Below are 20913 nucleotides of genomic sequence, written 5' to 3'. Positions count from 1 at the left end.
CTCTTGCAATGAGCAATCACCCAGGCCTGCAAAGACATCAGTGTTAGCCAACCGGTGTCTAAATTCAGGGGTTACCCAGGTTCTACACTGGGGTCTGTGACAAACTTCAGGGCTAAAAAATTCCATGGGTGTGTATGCACACATTTGCCCATAGTAACGATTGATACATGAGGCCCCTTGTCTTTCTCTGTAATAATACTAATTTAAAGGATCATTTTTGTTAAAGGTGATCTTGATCATCTTGTCCCTTAAAACACACCTGCAGTCCTCCCAAATAGGCCTGCTCAGTGCTTCTTTGTCCAAGTCCCACGTGAGGAGTGGGAGAAACAAGATTGAAACAGTCAAGTAAACTATGTAGGCGCTGGATTGATTTAGAGGCTGGGTGACGAGTAACGACATTCATACCAGTACAACACTTTCAAAACAAGCAAGGTGGATCAACTGTTTTGCCTTCTTTGTTGTTCCGTTAGGAATGGGGGTGGGGAGTTGTACAACATCTCAGCAGGTCCTGTGTGCTGGGTTAGGAATGGGGGTGGGGAGTTGTACGACATCTCAGCAGGTCCTGTGTGCTGGGTTAGGAATGGGGGTGTAGAGTTGTACGGCATCTCAGCAGGTCTTGTGTGCTGAGTTAGGAATGGGGGTTCAGAGTTGTATGGCATCTCAGCAGGTCTTGTGTGCTGGGTTAGGAATGGGGGTTCAGAGTTGTACGGCATCTCAGCAGGTCTTGTGTGCTGGGTTAGGAATGGGGGTTCAGAGTTGTAACGGCATCTCAGCAGGTCTTGTGTGCTGGGTTAGGAATGGGGGTGGGGAGTTGTACGACATCTCAGCAGGTCTTGTGTGCTGGGTTAGGAATGGGGGTGTAGCGATGTATGGTATCTGAGCAGGTCTTGTGTGCCGTGTTAGGAGTGGAGGTGGGGAGTTGTACGGCATCTCAGCAGGTCCGGGTAGCGTAGCGGTCTATTCTGTTGCCTACCAACACTGGGATCGGCAGTTCGAATCCCCGTGTTGCTCCAAGGTCTGCTCCAAGATAATCGAAGTCCAGCAGAGACTTGTGCTACCTCTGGGAGAAACGTGTGGCCCAGAAAGCAAATGGAATTATTAGCCAATCTGACCACATCCTGTCCAGTGAATTCACTGTAGTGCCCTCAGGCCGGCGCTATTAAGCGCCCCCTAGGAAAACGAATCGCTATTCTAAGTCCTTCATTATTTCTGCTATCAGGCTGTTAAATGTCAAGAATAGTAATTTTAAATGAATGCTTTATTTTGGGTTTTTTTCCCCTTTTTTAACTTTACCCGGCCAATTACCCCACTCTTCCGAGCCATCCCGGTCGCTGCTCCACCCCCTCTACATGTGGAGTCACCAGCTGCTTCTTTTCACCTGACAGTGAGGAGTTTCACCAGGGGGATGTAGCGCGTGGGAGGATCACGCTATTCCCCCCAGTTCCCCCTCCCCCTTGAACAGGCACCCCGACCGACCAGAGGAGTTGCTAGTGCAACGACCAGGACCACATCCGGCTTCCCTCCCACAGACACGGCCAATTGTGTCTGTGGGGATGCCCAACCAAGTCGAAGGTAACACGGGGATTTGAGCCCAAGATCCCCGTGTTGGTAGGCAACGAAATAGACTGCCACGCTACCCGGATGCCTGCTTTATTTTGTTTTAAACCACAATAGAGGGTTTATACCTTGTTTGTTTCTCACATGGCTTGTGGGCCTGTCGTTCACTGAGTCTTGTATTGGACTGTAACGTGTAATGCATCTTAGGATGCTTCATTTATTTATTTATTGTATTATTGTAACTTTAGTGAATTTTTATCCGTTGCCTGGTCCTCATGTAAGTCTACATGCAAGGCCAGACGAGGCTGGCATTGTCCATCTCTTGCCCATGTACTGATCTGTCTGTTGCCTCTGACATACGGACGGTTGCCGCTTGTCTGTGAGTTTGTGTATGTCTGGGTAGATTGTAAAACTGAATTGCCTTTCTGGGATAAATAAAGTTGTCTGAATCTGAATCTGAATCTGAATCTAAACCTTCAGCCGGGTAGCCCTGTTGTAATGGAAATGCACATGCCAGCCGTGCTGGGTCGATGCACCGAGTAAAGCCAAACCAGCATGTGTGTATGGAAAAGTAGCTATGCCGTGTTCCCTGCTTGTTCTTTTACGGCCGCCTCTCCATTGCAGTTAGAGGGCAGGGCATTTCAGCCTACGTGGTGTCTGAACCATTACACTGCTGCTATTGCCAGGTAATTGACTAAGAACAAAAGGTCGCCATAGTTTAAAAGCGACTGTAATCCTCAGTAGTACTCATTTCAAACAGTAGGCATTAAGTGCTGACAGAGGTACAGACAGAACAAGAATGTGTCTTAAAGACCTCGTCCATGCTCAGTTCTTCATGACCACCGGTTTAGAGACTGAACAAGATGTCACCTTCTTCACTTCTTACACAATGTGTTATCTGTAGGTGTTCATCCAGTGCATTATTGTTGGCTGTCATATGAATTATGTGCGTATGTGTCTACTCACAGCAATCAGTATTTATTCAATATGGCAGAGCACACCAGAAGGACGATGTATGAGGCAGATCATCACAGTGGCTCACCTGTCCGGCTAATCTGAAACACAATTAGAGCTTAATCTTGCACATCACAAGTCCAATAGCGATCAGCAGTGTCCTTGGCACTAAAATGGCTGCATGTTTAGATATTGATCATGCACTTCGCCACTGATGAAAGTGCGGCACTTGGTATTTTACTGTATTGATAAGCTGGGAACAAGACCAACCATTTTCAGCTCAATCTAAGAAATAATAATAGTGTCACTACTGTACGCAATTACCCAGCCTCCGCATTTTTTTTCAACTTAATCTTTAGACTCATCTGTGCTGAAGAGTATACCCCATTTACAGCATCATATTTCTTTTATGATGTCCTGTTTTATGGTGGTAGAGGCTTGTTGTTTAAAAATATGTTCCAAATAACTGATGATAGGCCAAGGAGCAGTGGAAATGAAGTTGATCATTTTCAAACAATAAGAATGCTGAATGAAATATTTTTTACAAATATTCCAGTCTGGACTCTAAATTAGGCTATTCATTAGACATGGATTCTTACAATATTATATGTATGCTAATAGTGATATGAAGGCTAATGTTAAATTGCCTTGCTTGAGTCTGAAAGTCATTATAATGTTTGACTGAGGAAGGTAGCATAAGAATAGAGCCATACGCTGATGAGACAGTTAAAAATCAGCAGCATGATTTTATCATTTTGTAGTTTAAAATTGTGCTGGTGAGTCACAGAAAAAACCCACACATTCCTCAGAAAACGCTCAAATTGCTAATGCACATATCACACAAGTGAAACTAGTCAAGTCAATCGAACACTCAGTGAGTAATGTAGGGCATACCTAGACCATCATACCTAGATCATTTAGGCATGATTGATTGGATATTTTTTCAGTGATGCATTATTGACAGCTGTTGATCTTTTTCTTTCATATTGACACAGCCAGACAATATGAAATGTTGTAAATACACATGCAATTGTTTTCAGTCTTTATTTCGACCTCTGCTGTTGCTGTTGTCTTGAACTGCTATACTCTGAAGAGAGTACCTCGTTTAAAATGCTCCTGGACAAAGCCCCTGTAAGACCTTATATCTCAACTGGTTCAACCATGGCTTAAAACACTTGGGTCTGTCTTAAGCCAGATGCATCATTACCTGAAATACCATCATCAAAATACTGATGGAAATGGGATCAATGTGGGCGTCCAGGTAGCGTAGCGGTTTATTCCGTTGCCTTCCAACACGAGGATCCCGGTTCGAATCCCAGTGTTGCCTCCAGCTTGGTCGGGCGTCCCTACACACACAATTGGCCATGTCTGCGGGTGGGAAGCCGGATGTGGGTGTGTGTCCTGGTCGCTGCACTAGCGCCTCCTCTGGTCGGTCGGGGCGACTGTTCGAGGAGAGGGGGAACTGGAGGGAATAGCACCATCCTTCCACGCACTCCCTGACAAAACTCCTCACTGTCAGGTGAAAAGAAGTGGCTGGTGACTCTACATGTATCGAAGGAAACATGTGGTAGTCTGCAGCCCTCCCCGGATCGACAGAGGGGGTGGAGCAGCGACCGAGACAGCTCAGAAGAGTGGGGTAATTGGCCAAGTACAATTGAGGCGAAAAAAAGGGGGGGGTCCAAAAAATAAAACAGTTGGTCTGTCTTAAGCCAGATGCATCATTACCTGAAATACCATCATCAGAATACTGATGAAAATGGGATCAGTGACTGAATAATTGCATGCCATACACACAATAGCAGGAGCAGTTTCTTCTTTCTGTTCATGCAGACATTTAATTAATTTAATCTGATGAACTTGTGGTCACTGTAGATTAAACAGTGCACAGCAATCTCAGTAGGCTTTCTGATTTGTGTGGATTATCACAAGAAAACCATTGATCTCCAACTTTATTTTCATTAAAGTGTTGTTAAAAATGGGTTGCAGAGTCAATCGGAAACCATGCCTTTATTGATTTTAACATTCTGAAGGGATACTTAATGTTGTAACCCTGAAGATTTATATGGGGGGAAAAAATATATGCATCTTTAGAGCAATAACTAATCCATAAAGTCTAAATTATGAAGATTTTTGTATTTGGGCATTTTATGGTCATTGTAGGTTAGGACTTTTCTGGAATAAAAGTTAGATGGTGCATAGCTTCACTGTAGCAGCCAAATGTGGAAGAAGAAAACAGGGAGCAGCAAACTTGAGGAAGAAGCAACGATATCTGGCAAAAAGCAAATACTACGGCACAGACTCATAAAAGACCTTTACCAACAGATAATTCAACCTCTGAACACTGGGTAAACCTTTTAATCGTTTTGCAGAAGGTGTTTACGGATGAGCACTGGTGACTTTGATTTCCAGTGGATCCCTGAGATTTTGATGGCCTCTCAATTAAGTCTAAGACAAGACCAAGAATGAGACAAATACTAATTTGCAGGTCTTTTTCACTGTAGCTATATTGGAATTAAATCCACTAACATTAATCCATATTCCATTCAAAATTATATATATCTCCTAGGACTGCACTCTTCTGGACAGAGACCTCAGATGTTGTTCCTGGAATCTGCTGGAGCCAAGTTCCCAGTTTGGGGATCACAGCCCCTAGTGCTCCTATTACCACTGGGACTACTGTGGATTTCACCTTCCACATCCGATCTAGTTCTTCCCTCAGCCCTTGGTATTTCTCTAGTTTCTCGTGCTCTTTCTTTCTGATGTTGCCGTCGCTTAGGATTGCTATATTGAACACTACTGCTGTCTTCTGTTCCTTGTTGACCACCACAATGTCTGGTCAATTAGCCAGCACCTACTTGTCAGTTTGGAACTTGACAGCCCACAGGATCTTAGCTCTGCCATTCTCAACCACCTTTAATGGTGTCTCTTATTTGCACTTGGGGACTTCTAGTCTGTGTTCAGTACATATATTCCCGTACACTATCCCAGCCACTTGGTTATGCATTTCAGTGTACACTTTCCCAGCTAGCTTTTTACACCCTGCTACTAAGTGCTGAACTGTCTCAGGGGCATCTTTGCACAGCCTGCATCTTGGGTCTTGTCTGGTGTGGTAGACCCCTGCTTCAATCAAACTGGTCCTGAATGCCTGTTCTTGTGCTGCTATGATCAGAGCCTTTGTGCTGTCCTTCAGTCCAGCCTTTTGTAGCCACTGGTAAGATTTCTCCATATCAGCTATGTCTTCTATCTGTCGATGGTACATCCCTCCAGTACATCCCATGGAGCGATGTACCGTCTTCTGCTGCCTGAGGGACTCGCTCAGCAGTTCATCCTGGGGGATCCTCTTTCTGATGTCCTAATGAATGTTCCTTGTTTCATCCTGGATAGTGGCCCTGACACTCACTAACCCTTGGCCCCTATCTTCTCACTTATCATACAGGCTCAGGCTGCTGGACTTTGGGTGGAATTCATTGTGAGGCGTCTCCGTATCCTGATATCTGTGGCCTTTATCTCCTTCTTTGGCCAGCTTTTCTTTTTTTTTTTACTACTTTATTAATCCTTGTGGGGAAATTCTTTCTCTGCATTTAACCCATCCTACCTGTATAGCTAGTAGCAGTGGGCAGCCGCCGTGCATCGCCCGGGGACCAACTCCAGTTCATCTTGCCATGCCTCAGTCAGGGGCACAGACTGGAGTATTAACCCTAACATGCATGTCTTTTTGACGGTGGGGGAAACTGAAGCACCCGGAGAAAACCCACCGCAGACACGGGGAGAGCATGCAAACTCCCCACAGAGGACGACCTGGGATGAGCCCCAAGGTTGGACAACCCCGGGGTTCGAACCCAGGACCTTCTTGCTGTGAGGCAACAGCACTAACCACTGGGCCACTGTGCCACGCTCTTTTTTGTTGTTGTCAGATACCCAGCATATCTGATGACTGGTAGGGCATATGTGTTGATGGCTTGGATCTTATTCTTCCCATTGAGCTGGCTCCTTGGGATCTGCCTCACTCTCTGGAGGTATTTGGCTGTAGCTGACTTCCTTGCTGCCTCCTCGTGGTTTCCATTTGCCTGTGGAATACCCAGGTACTTGATACTACAGAGGTACTACAAAGATGTTTTTGCTGATCTCGGACTTGATTTCAACTCTTATCCATTTCTTTAGAAAAATTGAAGCCGTCTTTTTGAAGCTTTGAAAAAATGGACAAGATAAAAGCAAAGAAACTACTAGAGCGCTTCAAATGAATCCTAACATTTTACCTGTCATTAGAGCATATCCCGCTTTCCATATGTAATATTCGCCGTGCGAAATCGAAGCAACACTTTAATTTTAGCAACAGGAATGAAAGAATGTGCATCCAGAATGTTTGTCCCAAAATTGTGATGGGAGTCCATTAATCTAGTTCTAGTTTTGCTGAGAATTTGCCAGTCAAGTGAAGTCAGGTCAATTATATTTGTATGGCCCATTAACACAAATTACAAATTTGCCTCAGTGAGCTTTACAGCAACACAACATCCTGTCTTTAGACCCTCGCATCGGATAAGGAACAACTCCCTAAAAAAATCCTTAAACAGGGAGAAAAACCCAGTAATATTCACTTTGTGACTTTGAGTGTTTGAGTGTGGCTTGGTAAACTTTTTTTCTCAATATTTTCGCTTGTTTGCTCTCCATATATTTTTGCACACTTGTTGTCTCTTACCTAATCTGTGTTTGACATTACAGCAGCTGATGAGAGAGCGTCAGCAGATGGCCAGCCGTCCTTTTGCCTCCATTGCTGTGAGCCTTGATGTGAAGGAGAAGCAGACAGAGCTGCTGCAGCCTACAGTCGATGTGAGTTCCATGTTTGCTTGTATAATTGTACTCGTCCAAATACTTGTATTTTTATGCCGCTTCCTTGTGTTTTCATAAACATTTCAACAAGTCAAACACGTTTTCGGTGGGTGTCGGACTCCGCCAAGGTTGTCCCTTGTCTCCAGTTCTGTTGGTGATATTCATGGACAGGATCTCAAGGCACAGCCAAGATGAGGAGTGTGTCCATTTTGGAAACCTCTGAATTGCATTTCTGCTCTTTGCAGATGATGTGGTTTTGTTAGCTTCGTCAGAATGCGACATCCAGTGTGCACTGGGGCGGTTTGTGAAATGGCCAGGATGAGAGTCAGTACCTCCAAGTCTGAGGCCGTCGTTCTGTACTGGAAAATGGTGGATTGGTCCCTCCGGGTTGGGGATGAGTTGTTGCCTCAAGTGAAGGAGTTCAAGTATCTCGGGGTCGTGTTCCCAAGTGAGGGTAGGATGGAGCGGAAGATTGACAGGTGGATCGGTGCAGCATCAGCAGTAATGCGGACGTTGTACTGGGCCGTTGTGGTGAAGAGGGAGCTGAGCCGGAAGGCAAAGGTCTTAATTTACCAGTCAATCTTCGTTCCAACCCTCACCTATGGTCATGAGCTTTGCGTAGTGACCGAAAGGGTGAGATCGTCGATAGAAGTGGCTGAAATGAGTTACCTCCGTAGGATGTCTGGGCTCAGCCTTAGAGATAGGGTGAGGAGCTCTCCATCTCTTGCTGTCCTCTGCATCTTCCTCTGTCACACCAGCCACCTGCATGTCCTCCCTCACAACATCCATGAACCCCCTCTTTGGCCTTCCTCTTTTCCTCTTCCCTGGCAGCTCCATATTCAGCATCCTTCTCCCAATATACCCAGCATCTCTCCTCCACACATGTCCAAACCATTTCAATCTTGCCTCTCTTGCTTTGTCTCCAAACCGTCAAACCTGAGCTGTCCCTCTAATATACTCGTTCCTAATCAAATCAAATCAAATCAATTTTATTTGTATAGCCCAATATCACAAATTACAAATTTGCCTCAGTGGGCTTAACAGCAACACAACATCCTGTCTTTCTTCGTCACTCCCAATGAAAATCTTAGGATCTTCAACTCTGCCACCTCCAGCTGCACCTCCTGTCCTTTCGTCAGTGCCACTGTCTCCACACCATACGACATAGCTGGTCTCACTACCATCTTGTAAACCTTCCCTTTAACTCTTGCTGGTACCCTTCTGTCACAAATCACTCTTGACACTCTTCTCCACCCACTCCACCCTGCCTGCACTCTCTTCTTCACCTCTCTTCTGCACTCCCCGTCACTTTGAACAGTTGAACCCAACTATTTAAACTCATCCACCTTCCTCACCTCTACTCCTTGCATCCTCACCATTCCGCTGTCCTCCCTCTCATTCACGCATATGTATTCCATCTTGCTCCTACTGACTTTCATTCCTCTTCTCTCCAGTGCATACCTCCACCTCTCCAGGCTCTCCTCAACCTGCACCCTACTCTCACTATAGATCACAGTGTGATCCGCAAAGATCATAGTCCATGGAGACTCCTGCCTGGTCTTGTTTGTCTAAAGTCGTCTAAGCCAATAATTGAATGAATTGTTTTGTCTTCATGGTGCAGCCCTGGTTTGAATAGCAGGCTGATTGCGGCATTTCTGCTGCACTGTGCTGGTTGTCTGAAAGAAATGCTTGTGTCCATGCTGGCAAGCTTTGAATAGCTCAAAGCAGAATCTGCTCAGATCAACTACATGGTATTAAAAACAAAGTAAATTTAAATCTCCGAAATTAAAATGGGGAAACTGCAATTGTAACAAAACAGTAAAATATTCTGTAGCTTCCATATCCAGCATGCCTTTATAAATGAGACCACGCTCAGGTTGGGGGTTTGTCGCCTACTTTTTGTCTGTTTGTTGGTTCATTTGGTCTCATCCTCTTTGTTGTTCCCAACAAATAACCTTTGATAGAATTCATAGTGTGTAGCTCCTGACCTTCTCAGACCGACATTATTAGCTAAGCAGTGGGATTTGGCTGCATGGCTAATGTCCACTTCATTCCCCACACTGCATTTCCAGACAGCATGGGTCAATGCCCATCACTTACCACACTGGGTGGTGTAGGGATGTTGTTTGTCCCATTGCAGCCTATGCCCAGTAAGGACAAATGACTTGACGTGACAAGCTGCCTTTGTGTACACAACATGTGAGCAGCTTCCAGCCCTGCTGACCGACATGTTGGCATGAATGAATGAATGAATGCATGAATGAGTGAGTGAATGAGTGATCCATTTTGGTCATACATTTGTGTTCATATGCGACAGACAGAAAAACATCATGGTACATATTTACATCACTCCATTTCATACAACAAAAGTCAATCAATCAATGACCGAAAAAGGAATAGGCTGAAGCCCAAGGCTTATTGTTGCTTATCATATACAGTCCTGAAGTCACCCTAGAATATCAGAGTTACAGAAGGAAGAAAATAATTTATACTAAGTTGTAATCTTTAATTATTTCACACTTTAAAGACTTTCTGAACGTCAGCAGCAAGCTACACAGTTTCAGCTCAACTGCCAACTGCCCCAACCATATTTGTTTTCATGATGCAGTTTGGAACAGCGTGTTGTGAGAATGTCCCTCTCAAGCCATGCTGTGGGGATTTGGTTTAGTTTCTGGTCCTCATTCCAAGGATGAACATCTGTGGTATGTACCTCCTTCACTGTTCTCAGCTCTCACCCTTTTTTCTTTTTTTTTTCTTTTTTTTTGGTTTTTGGTTTTTCTCCCCAATTGTACTTGGCCAATTACCCCACTCTTCTGAGCCATCCCGGTCACTGCGCCACCCCCTCTGCCGATCCGGGGAGGGCTGCAGACTACCACATGCCTCCTCCCATACATGTGGAGTCACCAGCCACTTCTTTTCACCTGACAGTGAGGAGTCTCACCAGGGGAACATAGCATGTGATAGGATCATGCTAGTCCCCGGTAAAACAGGGATTTGAACCAGCGATCCTTGTGTTGGTAGGCAACGGAATAGACTGCTACACTACCTGCTACACTACCCGGATGCCCCGTCACCCTTTTTTTCTATTATGTAAATAACTCTTTTCAATCCAGATAGCGAGTGGTAAAGTTTACAACCGAGAAAAGGTTTAAGTCGAGGCTCTGCCGTGTTGTAAGGAAACATACTCGCGCTGTAAATACTAATACGCTACATAAGGTAAGTTTGCCTCAAACTGACATCGGGAGCCAACAGCATTCCCTCTCGAGGCTTTATCTCACCCGCAGCGTGGTGAAATGAAGTCACCGTGGTAAGCAGGGAAAAGGCACTACATCAGCTATTAGTGGGGTGCGGAGTGGTACTCGACATGCATTATGGCATTCTGAAGGGCAACGTTCAGCATAGAGGAGCAGAAAAACCATGCCCCTTACCCACCTGCAAGCCCTTGAGCATTATACTTGTAAACCAGCAATCTGCAGTCTCTTCAGTCCACTGTTAACGTGACCCTGTTGATTAAAATTAGCTGTCGTCTGTGCTGCCGCTGAACACTAAAAGCATCACTCAGAATGTAGAATTAGTTGGAAAATCCTCATGTGCTGCTTAAAGTCGCTGTCATAATAATAAGCTGATGATCGAACATTATAACGCTGATGATTTTATGTTTGTATGTGGGGGGGTGATGGTTGGATGAGTGTTAGAGGGCAGTGATCCTCTGACCATGGTTGTTGTGATCAGGTTTTTGATTGACAGCTTTTAATGTGTCAACATATAGTAAAGTAACTGGCTCACAAGTTGTAATCCCAGTAATACAATGTTTTATCACAGCAAAGTCTACAAATGTAGATATGATTCACTAATGTGGTGTGATGCAGTGCATCGTAATATTGAGCAATGTTCTGGGGTTTGCAAATAAATCCAATTTTGCAGACTCTGTAAAACTAAGAGAAAAAAAGGAAATGGACACCCTTAACTCCAGATGCACATGTTGCAGCGTGTACAGCTGTGTTGGTACCCTGTCACCAGCTGAAGGTGAATCATATGAAATAAACCTAATTCCCATTTATAAAGGTTAATTGGTCAGCGTCTGGCATCACTGAGCATTTCAGAATATTTGTCATAACAGAGAGCAGAGAGGATGCTGAGGCTGGGCGAGCATCACATCTCTGTCACTCAGCAGTTATTACTCATCAGGTAACCGCCGATATTTCAAGTTTGAGAATGGATTATAGTTTGTGATGGATGTCCATTTCCACTTCTTAGAGTTTGGAGGGAGGGGCAGTCACTGGCGGTCACTGAATTGTATCAGGCCCGGTCACAAAAACAACCATATCACAGTTGTGTTCCATTTCCAACCATACAGACCTACAACACATGTTCATACAACATATGTTCGTTCATACAACACATGTTCATACAACATGTGTTCGGACTCTGCAGATCACACCAGAAATTCCAGTTCAACTTTATTGTCATGTTTATTTGAATACAATGACATGCTCTGAACACAATTTGTTCACAATATATGAATATAAAAGCAAAATAATATAATAGATAATACAAATAAATACTAAACAAATAAAAAATAAAGTAATGAAAATAACAATTAATACAATTTGAATACAATGAAACCTTTGAATACAATGAAATGCTCTGGCTCGCCCTGCCTTAGTACATAGCACACAAGGACACAGGACACGCCATCTCGGGGGGGGGGGGGGCATACACTACAGACCTACATAGACTATGGACACAGAATTCATACATTACATACACAGTATAGAAAAGTACACAATAACAACCATGTAAGGTGCATATGGGTGCATCAGCTGTTCTGCAGCCTGACCACTTGTTAAGGAAACAACTACTGAGACGGGTGGTGTGTGTTTGATGCTCCAGCAGTGGTTTTAGATGGAAAGAGGGAGAACAGTACACTGTGATACAGCCTGTCAACACACTATGAACTTTTATGGCACATGCTGCTGCCATAACAGTTCATAAGAGTTGTAGTGCTCATACCAAAACTGAGATGCCTCAGAAAATACAGACTGATTTGTCTTCTTCAGGATGCAGTTGGTGTTGAGACACCATGTGAGGGTGTCTGTGATGTGTGAACCTAGAAATCTAAAACTGTCCACAAGTCCAGCAGATGATGACCCACTGATGGACATAGGAATGTGATGTTCTCTGATCTCTCTAAAGTCAACAGTGATTTATTTTGTCTTATTGACATGTAGATACAGGTTGTTATCATGGCACCATAATGGTTACACTTTCCACTTCCCTTCTATAGGCCCTCTCATCACTGCGGCTTATTAGTCCAATCAGTGTGGTGTCATCTGCATATTTAATGATAAAATACAAAGTGATGGAGATAATCCTACAAAACAGCCCCTAGCATTAACCATAACACATTTGTAGATAAAGATAAAGAACATTGAGAGACACTGTAAAAGAGTGCAGCGTATTATCTGTTCACTGTGCCATCTGGCCTCATCTGACCCAGAATGCATCAGGAGGTACCTGCTCACTGCCACATCACAGGAAAAACACCTTCAGCTGTTTAAGCATTTAAAAAAAACACATCAGTAGAGTCGTAATGGCCGTTTTGCTTGATTCTTGGTGATTTAAAGCCCCTCGGGCATTACTGTTTTTGACCAGGAGGACGCCAGCTGTTGGATCAGGACCGCTGTGCCGGGCTGCACCGACACAGATGTCTGTCACCAGACATATGGAGCCACTAACACACAGCTAGTATGATGGATAACACCTGTCACTAGTAGAAGGGAAAGAAGCTGTACTCCCTCTCTCTCTCTCTCTCTCTCTCTCTCTCTCTCTCTCTCTCTCTCTCTCTCTCTCTCTCTCTCTCTCTCTCTCTCTCTCTCTCTCTCTCTCTCTGTCTCGCTGTCACTCACTCTCGCTCTGTCTCACTCTTGCTGTCTTTCTCTCGCTGTCTCTGTCTCTCTGTCTCTACCTCTGTCTCACTCTCGCTTTGTCTCGCTCTGTCACTCTCTCTCTCTGTCTCTCTCTCTCTCTCTCTCTCTCACTCTTGCTGTCTTTCTCTCGCTCTCTCTGTCTCTCTGTCTCTACCTCTCTCTCTCTCTCTCTCTCTCTCTCTCTCTCTCTCTCTCTCTCTCTCTCTCTCACTCTTGCTGTCTTTCTCTCGCTCTCTCTGTCTCTCTGTCTCTACCTCTGTCTCACTCTCGCTTTGTCTCGCTATGTCACTCTCTCTCTCTGTCTCTCTGTCTTGCTCGCTCTCTCTTTCTCTCTCTCTATGTCTCCCCCACACACACACACACCTTCTCTCATGCTCTCTCTTTCTCTTGTGCGGTCTAGCTCTCCCTGTGTGTGTGTGTGTGTGTGTGTGTGTGTGTGCATGTGTGTGTGTGTGTGTGTGTGTGTGTGTGTGTGTGTGTGTGTGTGTTAGATGACGAAGATAGAGAGTGAGCACACTTGGGATGTTGGATGGTTTTATATGAAATAGTGCCCACAGCTGATGGATGCACAGTAGGGATGCAGGGCATCAGTCTTCTTGAAATATGTAAATGGACACACCAATTTCCAGCACTCAAGTGCCTTGATAAAAAGATTACATTTTGATTGAAATTGAATGAAATGATTTATAAAGGCTCCTTTTCCCCGTTTGCTTTTCTCGGAAATGGAATAGAATTGTCCCATCAGACGGACATAAGCACCATGAGGGGGAGAGAGCGAGAGCAAGAGGGGAGGTGAGGGTGACAGAGAGAAGGTGACATAGGTGACAGTAGCATGAAAAAGTCATGCTATTGTTTTTTTCCCCTCAAACTTGTCAAAAATAAAAACATTCCTACTAGTTTGTTAACAAACAGAGTCAGAAATCGATCCTGTTCTATACATGAGTCTGAGTTTCATTCATGCAGTGTATTAGCACCATTTTTTGTTGTCCACCCGTCTCAACCGAGAGACCAACTATGACTTGTATCAGGAAAAGAGCAGATTAATTTTTATGTTGTTTGGATTCTAGTCATGTGTCATAATGTCAGTAAGTACCACTTAACAGAATGGCTACCATTGATTAATGGTAGCCATTGGTGGGAAGGAGATGTGATATGGGTGGGAAGATGGCAGCGCGAATTCAAGTTTGCGGTAGCCTTGCCCAGTTCCGTCCATGCAGTGTCTTTGTCCATGTCTGCGTTTAAGTTTTGTCTTTGTTTGATAGCCGCAAGAGCTGGCGCTGGATCAGCTGGGAGAGCTTGGTCTGCTGCCTCCTGTGGGCCCAGGGACCACGGCCCTGCCTGGAGTTGCGCCCAAGGAGGCAGCACGGCAGGCGGTCTGACAGGACGCGGAAGTGGGGCAGGCTAAGCTAACTGCTAGCCCATGCAGACCGGCAGTTCTGACAACACTAAGGGTGGTCTGCAGTGGCCTCACCTGGGGTTAACCGTAGTGTTTTTGATGGCATCGTGTGGAGTGCGGGGAGGTGTGTCGAGGGTCTCTTGCTGAGAGAGTTTGGTCTGCTTCATCTGGTGGGCCCACGGACCACAGCCACTGCTTGGAGCTGCGCCCGAGGAGGAAACTCCGAAGGTGGTCTGACAGGACGCGGAAGCGGGGCAGGCTAGGCTAACTGTTAGCCCATGCAGACCAGCAGTACTCAGTCATCCTGGCTGGCATTCGTTCCCTTGGACAGGGATTCTTTCTTTAGTTTGGATATGTGTGTTCTTGTAGTTTTCGAATGTGTTTCGGTCTTTGTGTTGTACTGCTGTGCACTGGGGGAAACGGCATTTTGTTTCATTTCATGTACGCAAGTGCAGGAGGTGAAATGACAAAGTGCTCCTGATCCTGACTCCTGATATGTTGTGTGCTTGTCCCCCTGTGCTTCAGGGCACATGAGCATGTACCATGTTGCTCTTGTGGTAAATTAGTGGTTGCATGCATCGGAAAGATGAGTCAAATACTAGTTACACGAAGAGCACGGATCCAGGGGAACTGTTTTAATGGGGAACGTGCATGGCGAAGGAGCGGGCAGGGTTTTGAGGCAGAGCCAGTGATGTGTGCACTCATTAATTTCTGGAGCTCTTGTGGAAATTAGAAAAATAATGGGCGACCCTGCAAGTGAACTCTTTAACAACGTTGATTACCAATCACAGCAGATGCGTCTGTTTTCATATTCCCTGACTCTCCTGTTTGTTCCCTTCCCTACCTTTCCCTATTTTATTTTTTTTTGCACTCTTCTGAAAACCTCTCTCTCTCTTGTGTCATTAGTTCCAGCTGAGCAGCAGTAATAGTCAATGAGAAGCTAGCAGGGCCGGTGCTCGCGGCATCCCTGATGATGTTCGTTGTGTTTCTTGAAGAGGACCCTGGAAGGAGAACAAACCCTGCCAGCTCTAGATTTTAACAGTCGGCGTTATGTGACAGGCCGGTCATCCTCACACTTTAAATGACCTCAGAAGAGCGTGGCAGGGTGAGGAGAAACATGTGAGGAGAAATGAGGGGAGCAAAAAAAGCATCATGAAAATGACGTCGTCTCTCATAACTGTGCACTCACCTTTTTTGTTTTGTTCCTGAAGCTAGCTAGTCAGCAAGCAGCATTGTAAATTGATCCCTGATGAAGCCAACCGACTGATCTGGCTACTTTTTCTTTGGAAAACCTCGGACCAGCAGCAGTATAAAACCACTGTCAAACACACATTCTTTAAGAGTGTCAGAATGATTTGTCCACCACTGGTAGTTGTTTTCCTTGTTGACACATACAGCTTCTTCTTTTTCTTTTTTGGGATTTTACCCCCTTTTTCTCCCCAATTGTCAATTGTAACTTGGCCAATTACCCCACTCTTACGAGCCATCCCGGTCGCTGCTCCACCACCTCTGCTGATCCGGGGAGGGCTGCAGACTATCACATGCCTCCTCCCATACATGTGGAGTCACCAGCCACTTATTTTTACCTGACAGTGAGGAGTTTCACCAGGGGGACGTAGCATGTGGGAGGATCACGCTATTCCCCCTAGTCCCCCCCCCCCCAGAACAGGTGCCCCGGCCGACCAGAGGAGGCACTAGTGCAGCGACCAGGACACACACACACACATCTGGGTTCCCACCCACAGCCAATTGTGTCTATAGGGATCACCGGCCAAGCTGGAGGCAACACAGGGATCTGAACCGGCGATCCCCGTGTTGGTAGGCAATGGAATAGACCGCTACACTACCCAGACGCCCCACAGGATCTCAACTTATCTGATATTTTTCTTTTTTCACTTAATGCATCTCTTGCTAATCGCTGTGCGTGGTGAAGATGATGGTGAGGATGACGCCTGCTGTGAGTGACATTCTCAGTGCTCTCTCAGCACGCCCACCCCCAATTACACAGCGGAACATGACGCACGCAGCAACCCTTTCAATGTCACTGCGAGAGTAGGAAACATAGTTGTGAGCTATGGCATTTCAGATGGTCAACTTAACTGGCGAGCACGTGGAAAATGACATGCCGTGCCTTTTAAGCAAATCAGATTGCACACACTTTTGATTGAAGGGCTCCGCATAATGTAGGGTAGGGGGCAAAGATGTTTATTAAGTGTTCAAGATGTGCAGAACTCTGCACAAATTCACAGATGTGGCAGTCAGTTCCCTTGCTGTTCTGAGCCCACACTTGTTTTTGTCTGCTTTCTCACGGTTAATATGGTGCCACACGGTCCTTCCGAATAGCATTGTTTTTTGAACCACATACTATGTTTCAGTATGTACACATCCTGAATCGCTGCATACACGTTACACTCCCCGCACTAGGGGAGTGTTGCAGAGAGGACAAACATGCAAGGACACCCTTGAAAAGCCCTTCTACTCCAGCCTTCACTTGTCTTGCTTTGTCACCCCACCCCCCACCCCCGACACAAACACACACCAATGGCTGCAAACATTTTAAAAGCTGCTGCAGATAGCGTCTGGGTTGCCTACCAACATGGGGATCTCCGGTTCGAATCCCCGTGTTACCTCCAGCTTGGTCGGGCGTCCCTACAGACAACAATTGGCCATGTCTGCGGGTGGGAACCCGGATGTGGGTATGTGTCTGGTCTCTGCACTAGCGCCTCCTCTGGTCAGTTGAGGCACCTGTACGGGGGGAGGGGACTGGGGGAATAGCGTTAGCCTCCCACGCGCCACGTCCTCTTGGTGAAACTCCTCACTGTCAGGTGAAAAGAGGCGGCTGGCAACTCCACATGTATCGGAGGAGGCATTTGGTAGTCTGCAGCCCTCCCTGGATCGGCAGCGGGGTGGAGCAGCGACCAGGACAGCTCAGAAGAGTGGGGTAATTGGCCAAGTACAATTGGGGGGAAATTAAAAAAAAATAAGCTGCTGCACATGCCTTCTCAGAAAGAGAGACATTACTTGCCCCCCCCCTTTTTTTCCTCCCCAGTTGTACTTGGCCAATAACCCTATTTTCCAAACTGTCCTGATCGCTGCTCCACCCCCTCTGCCAATCCGGGGAGGGCTGCAGACTACCACATGCCTCCTCCGATACATGTGGAGTCACCAACCGCTTCTTTTCACCTGACCTGACAGTGAGAAGTTTCACCAGGGGGATGTAGCGCGTGGGAGGATCACACTATTCCCCCCAGTTCCCCCTCCCCCCGAACAGGGGCTCTGACTGACCAGAGGAGGCGCTAGTGCAGCGACCAGGACACACACCCACATCTTGCTTCCCACCCACAGACACGGCCAATTGTGTCTTTAGGGATGCCCGACCAAGCCGAATGTAACACAGGGATTTGAATCGGCGATCCCCATGTTGGTAGACAACAGAATGGACCGTTTATCTACTCGGACACCCCCGAGAGAGACATTACTGGTATAAAAGCAAGGCAGCTCGAAGTCCCTGTCCAAGGTAACTCAGGTTTGCACTCTGCGTACCTCCATCCACCAACCTACCCCATCACTGTTCCACCTTCTTCTCAAGAATCTAACACAAACAGCAAAATCTAGTGACATTGACGTGTCTTTTATCCGAGGGTCTTGCAAAAGCCATTATCTCTGAGAGACGTGCTGAATGCTTATTCTTTTTTTTCTTTTTTTTATCTGTTTTGTTTTTTCTTTGATGTGTTACTCTGATAGTAGGTGTTTTGCATGGAATTGATTGCCTTCTTTCCAGTGTTATTGACATCCAAAACACTCCAGGTCAATTGTTCAAGTATGCCATGTGTAGATGTCTATGGAAGCTGTAGTGTTAATGGTGATTTCTGATGAGATAAATACAATTCTCAGACTAATAATATAGTTGACCTGTATGATGAATCGATATATTTTAGTGCAGATAAACATAGCACAGTGTATATCAATATGTCATTATGGACTCTGATTCAACCTCTGTGCTTCTACTACTGGACCTCAGTGTAGCCTTTGGCACCTTGATCACTGTATACTTCTTCGTCTTGTTTTGGCTTTTTCCCTGTTTCCCCGGGGGTTGCTTAGACTGAATAAGTTGTAATTTTGGTGTCTCTAGCTTAGCTCTCTCTTGGCCTAAGTCCTACGTATCTGGAAGAATGAAGTGTGTCTGTTATAACAAAATTACATCAAAATTCCCTGATATTAAATATGGCATACCTCAGGGCTCGGTTCTTGGCCCTCTACATTTCCCTCTTTATATTTCACCTCTTGGACAATTTAAACACAGTCATGGAATAAGTTTCCATTGCTATGCTGATGATACTCAGCTGTATGGGCCTATAAGGGCTGATGGTCATACTCAAATTACGAATTCCGAGGCCTGCTTGGCTGGTGTGAAAAATTGGATGTCACTAAATTTCCAGCTTTTAAATTCAGATAAAACCGAGATGCTGGTCATTGGCCCTGCTAGACACAGACATCAATTTGATCAAGTAAAAATAACAATCGACAACTTTGTGATTTCACAGTGTGGCAGCCAAAAATCTTGGTGTTACGTTTGATCCCAGCCTTTCCTTTGATAAGCACATTAAAGAAATCACCAAGACTGCCTTTTTTCACTTACATAACATAACTAAAAGTCGGTCTTTTCTCTCCATGGCTGATGCAGAGACTCTAATACATGCATTTTTTTCATCCAGACTTGATTATTGGAATGTTGTGTTTTCAGGTCTGCCACATGCTAGCACTTAAAGTCTTCAGATGGCTCAGAATGCTGCTGCTAGAATCCTAACTACAACTAGGAAATTTGACCATATTACACCAATTCTTGTCTCCCTTCATTGGCTTCCTATCCATGTTAGATCAGACTTCAAGGTGCTTCTACTGACTTATAAAATCCTAAATGGGCTTGCCCCATCACACCTGTCTGATCTCCTTAAACCGTACATTCCATCTCGAGCTCTTCGCTCTCAAAATACAGGGCTCCTGTGTGTACCCAAAGTTAAAAAGAAGTCAGCTGGTGGCAGGGCCTTTTCCTATCGGCCTCCGTTCTTGTGGAATAACCTGCCTGCTGCCGTCAGACCATCAGAGTCTGTTGAGTCTTTAAATCCAAACTTGAAACTAATCTTTTTTGCCTTAACCTACAAGTAGTTGCCTTTAAATGAAGTACTTCCTAACCTGTACTGCATGGCAGGTCAGTTTCTGTCTCAATTAATTTATCAACCACTGTTCTGCAGAAAAGATTATATAGTGTAGACTATAGAGTAGATTATAGAGTATAGATTATTGACACTTGCAAACTGTTCTCTTCTCTCACATGTCTGTTCTCTCTCTCCGAATGATGTCTTCTCTTGTCTCTTCTCCTGTTTATGTGAATGGTGTGATGTGAGTCTCCCCTCTGTGCATGTTTAGTCTCTCCTGCCATATTTACATAGTGATGGTGGTCACGTGGCTCAGGTCCTGGGCTCTTCCAGTGGCATCTGGACACTGCTTGGCATCCTCCTCATCATATTCTTCATATATTCTATAATTCCATTATAATTCTGTTATTCTCTTTCAATTTTGTATTGTGTAAAATGTGTTTTATTCTCTACACACAACATTCATTGCACGTTGTCCATATTGGGAGAGTGATCCCTCCTCTGTTGCTCTCCCTGAGGTTTCTTCCTATTTTTTTCTCCCTGATAAAGGGTTTTTTGTTTTTGTTTTAGGGAGTTGTTCCTTATCTGATGCGAGGGTCTAAGGACAGGATGTTGTGTTGCTGTAAAGCCCACTGAGGCAAATTTGTAATTTGTGGTAATGGGCTATACAAATAAAATTGACTTGAACTGACTTGACTTAATTATTGTTTGTGTATTTGCAGGTAAGACCTATTGCATTTAATATAATTACATATTGGACCATAACAAGCTCAAATCAGATGGTAAAATATGGCTCAAGCTCCGCAGTGTTTCCCCTTCCAAGTCACTTATTAGGACAAAGTCGTATGTTTCTCGTCTTTCTTCTCTCTCACTTGTTTATGCCTTGCAAGTCTCCATTGTCCTCCGACATTCCTCCTGTCTTTCTCAAACCACCTCTGTTTGAAATTCACTGGGAGACACAGAAACGGTCAGTTAAATTCAGATTATTCCCCCAATTTCTATGTCTTACCCCAAAACATGTTTTCAAACCCTTGGCTTTCATTATCGGGATGACGTATTTCACACCTAAGACAAGCATTCATAGCCATTAACT

The 20913-nt window shown here is 45.1% G+C and overlaps 1 protein-coding gene across 1 annotated transcript in view; it reads left to right on the top strand.

Moving 5' to 3' along the window:
• atrnl1b (attractin-like 1b) overlaps positions 1-20913 on the top strand; it is a 169809-nt gene that overhangs the window by 131250 nt on the left and 17646 nt on the right. Inside the window, exon 27 of the mRNA XM_056296653.1 lies at positions 7231-7338. Coding sequence (XP_056152628.1) covers positions 7231-7338 — 108 coding nt within the window. The remainder of the gene's footprint in view (positions 1-7230; positions 7339-20913) is intronic.

This window comes from Lampris incognitus, chromosome 17 (assembly GCF_029633865.1).
Source record: "Lampris incognitus isolate fLamInc1 chromosome 17, fLamInc1.hap2, whole genome shotgun sequence".
Taxonomy (NCBI): domain Eukaryota; kingdom Metazoa; phylum Chordata; class Actinopteri; order Lampriformes; family Lampridae; genus Lampris; species Lampris incognitus.
This window is presented reverse-complemented; position numbering and strand designations above follow the sequence as displayed.